Consider the following 3,618-nt stretch of genomic DNA (forward strand, 5'->3'; position numbering starts at 1 on the left):
TACGCAGACCACTGACTTTCACTACCTCCTCTCTACTCCTGGACATTCCTCCTCACTATAGCAGTGGTACAACTTGCTGTACGCAGACCACTGACTCTCCTCACGTTTACTTGTCCATCTGGTTCCTCGTGTTCATACATCTAAGTCATTACCAGTTGCTGCTAGTCATAGACTTTCCTTGAGCATTCTCTCACCATCTGCTGATTCTCCTGTTCCGTTGTCACCCTGCTACCAGAGGACCATAGTACCAGCTATATTACTCTGGTAAGAACATTATCTGGTGATATCCTGGGCAAAGACTCCTTGTGCCCGTGACAGCCACCTTCCTGAGGGATCTTCCCCTGCCAGCAATATCCCCCTCGCTCAGGGAAGAACTAAATGCCCCTTGGTCCCTGGAGGAGATAGATAGGGTTATTAAACAACTCCCTAAGAATAAGGCACTGGGCCCTGATGGATATAGTAACTCATTTTTCTCCACATTCCATGTACCGACACCTATCCTTCTCCAATTATATGAGGCTGGGACCCACTCTGGTTCCTTCCCATCTGAGATGTTAGATTCTCATATAGTAGTCACCCCCAAACCTGGAAAGGACCCTACTGACTGCAAGAACGATCATCCCATAGCCCTTTTAAATACTGATGTCAAAATTTTCGCAAAACTGATTGCCAACAGACTCGCTCCTATCATCCCGAAACTGATCCATCCAGACCAGGTGGGTTTCGTGACAGGTAGACAGGGCCCTGATAATTTAAGACGTATACTTCATCTAATAGAACAATGTCATAAAAATAACGATAGCATGTTACTGCTATCTCTGGATGCTGAAAAGGCGTTCGATAGGTTACACTGGTCTCACATGACTCAGGTTCTTCATACCTTCGGATTTGCCAGTAATATCCTAAACGCCATATTATCCCTATATTTGAACCCTTCAGCGCGAGTATATAGTGATGGTTTTCTCTCTATAATCTTTGCAATCACTAATGGGACCCGACAGGGTTGCCCCATGTCCCCATAATATATCTGATGGCCATTGAACCGTTGGCAGCACGGATAAGACTTGACCAAAGATGCTCTGGATTAGAGGTAAAAGGGACATCCCACAAAGTGTGTCTATTCGCTGATGACGTGCTCCTATTTGTGACTGACCCGGAGACCTCATTGCCAGCGATCCAGGACCTGCTGCTTCAGTTTGGGAAAGCCTCCCTTTATAAATTGAATACCTCAAAGACAGAAGTTCTCCCTATAAATGTCTCTGTGGACACATTACAAGCTTTAAAAGATAAATTTAGCTATTCTATATTACATCAACAATTATTGAAGCTTATAGGGTCGTGGATGTGCTTTGAGGTCTCTTGGTTAGGCAGGATCTCAGCGTTTAAAATGATGCTTCTCCCTAAATTAATGTATTTATTCCGCATGCTCCCATTTTGCCTTCCCCTGGGGTTGCTAGCCAAATTGTCCTCCCTGTTGAAAACATATGTCTGGAAGTCTAAACCCCCCCCGTATTGCAATACAACATATGACTAGAGGGAAACGACAAGGAGGGCTGACCCTCCCTCACCTGACAAAATACCATGAGGCTTGTATTTTGTCCCAGATTCGAGACTGGTACCTTCCAAGGGGGGTGAAACCCTGGGTTGACTTGGAATTAGCATGTATCCCAGAGTTCCCTTTGACGGATCTTTTGTGGGTACCTCCTCAGTGGAGACCTCCCGGGGAGACCTTGCTAGCCCTTATTAGAGATTCCTTGACTGTGTGGGATCGGTTATGCCAGGATACTGAGGGGCTGCTGCGTCCCACGACGGGTGTGTCCCTACAGATGGTCGCCAAACAAATACCAGACCTGAATATATCTGGATAGATCAGTAGGGGTATTCAGACTCTAGGTCACTTGCTGGACACAGGTGAGCTCTTCTCCTACTCTCATCTCAGTGCCTTATATTCACTCCCTAAAGGCGATTTTTACAAATATCCCCAGATCAGGCATTTATTAACGTCACCTGTGTTGAGACATCTGGCAATAGGTCCTCCCCTGGCCAGGTATTACTCCCCGTTAACTAAAGGGGGTAGTAGAGCCAGCATTACCCTCTGGTATAAAACCTTGCTGGGTCTCAATAATACTACATCTAAGTCTAAGTCTAAACCCCAGATCCAATGGGAATCAGACATTCAGTTAGAGCTGCCAGAAGAAGACTGGGAACATATTTTTGCCAACTCCTTTAAAATGTCCAAGTGCCTTAATCATACTGAGATGCTGGTAAAATTATTGAATAGAATGTACGCCACCCCAGACAAACTTCATAAAATCTGGCCTTCCATATCTCCACTATGTTGGCGCAATTGTTCTGAGCATGGTGATATTTTCCATATATTCTGGTCATGCCCTCTAGTAAGGCCTCTATGGAATAAGGTCTTTCAATTGATAAGCACAGTCCTTGGTCACTCAGTCCTTCCCACGCCAGAATTAGCTTTACTGCAGTACTATCCCCCTTCTCTTCCCAGTTGGGATAGATACGTGGCAGGTCAAATATTGATAGCAACCAAAGCAGCTATAGCTCAGGCATGGAAGCAGCCTCTTCTCCCTCCCCTGGCCAAGGTGATCTCTAAAATCCACTTCAATTTTGAAATGGAAACCCTGGGTGTCCCATACTCCACTTCAACAATGTCCCCACTGATTAAGTGGAGAGCTTGGCCCATTTATTTGACAGATGGGGAGGGAGCCCCATCACGTTCCCTACCCCCGCCCTCTAATGACGTTGGTGAATGATCCTTTGTTTGTCGATATACAGTGTATTAGTTAAGTCTAATGTACACATCAAATAGTCAGATACTTTTGATTTCGATTCAGTATGCTTTCAGGTGCATTGTGTTTGTGTTCCATTCCCTTTATGTACCCTTTTCCCTTTTTTTTTTTCTTCTGTATCCCTTTTTGAAAAACTTTAAAAGCCAATAAAAATTTTATTCGTTAAAGAAAAAAAATAAGTGAAAGAGTTAAAAAAAAAAAAAAATCAATAAAAGGTGACCAACCTCTAACTTTTAAGTGAGCAATCAACGTAACAAAAGACATGGAAAGTTGGTTGTTTGATGGTAAACACAGATTTATATGGGAAACAAATAAAAAGAAAGCAAATTTTTTTGTAAACAATATTTAATATTCAAAATAATCCATAAAAGCAGCAAGGTTTTATGTACAAGGAACTGGACCAGGGAACCGGAGGAAATTTCATCTGCAAATGGCATGTTACACCACACGCTTCAAGTTACCTGTTACAAAGGGAGAGAAATGTAAGAGAATGAGAAAGGTTAGAAAGGAGGTTTTCAATTATACATATATAATGTAACTAAAGTGTAGCACCTGGAGAGCTAACTCACCTCCTCAATATATTTAGTACAAACATTAGTGTAGGTGAAAAGGTTACTCATTTATTAACCACTTATACAGGGGATGTGTCTGTTAAGCTGGGTACACACTACAGAATTTTCCACCAACTTTTTATGCCGATCGATTTACATCCGATCGATGGTCCGATCGCTCGGTCCATGGGCTGCATACACACTAGCCTTGTTTCAGACGATAAAGGGAAGAATGGCCGTCCCAATACCAACTTTTT

The 3,618-nt window shown here is 43.1% G+C and overlaps 1 protein-coding gene across 2 annotated transcripts in view; it reads right to left on the reverse strand.

Annotated features, from left to right (window-relative positions):
- Positions 1-3,098: 3,098 nt before the first annotated feature.
- The window catches only part of HDAC8 (histone deacetylase 8), a 66,679-nt gene continuing 66,159 nt past the window's right edge, over positions 3,099-3,618 (reverse strand). The window contains exon 10 of one of the 2 annotated variants that reach the window (XM_075184629.1): positions 3,099-3,271. Coding sequence is in view for 1 of the 2 variants with exons in the window: in XM_075184627.1 (XP_075040728.1) it covers positions 3,249-3,271 (23 nt within the window). In the remaining variant the exon portion in view is untranslated. The remainder of the gene's footprint in view (positions 3,272-3,618) is intronic. The other variant, XM_075184627.1, reaches the window with a different exon arrangement.

The sequence above is a fragment of the Mixophyes fleayi genome, chromosome 9 (assembly GCF_038048845.1).
Source record: "Mixophyes fleayi isolate aMixFle1 chromosome 9, aMixFle1.hap1, whole genome shotgun sequence".
Taxonomy (NCBI): domain Eukaryota; kingdom Metazoa; phylum Chordata; class Amphibia; order Anura; family Limnodynastidae; genus Mixophyes; species Mixophyes fleayi.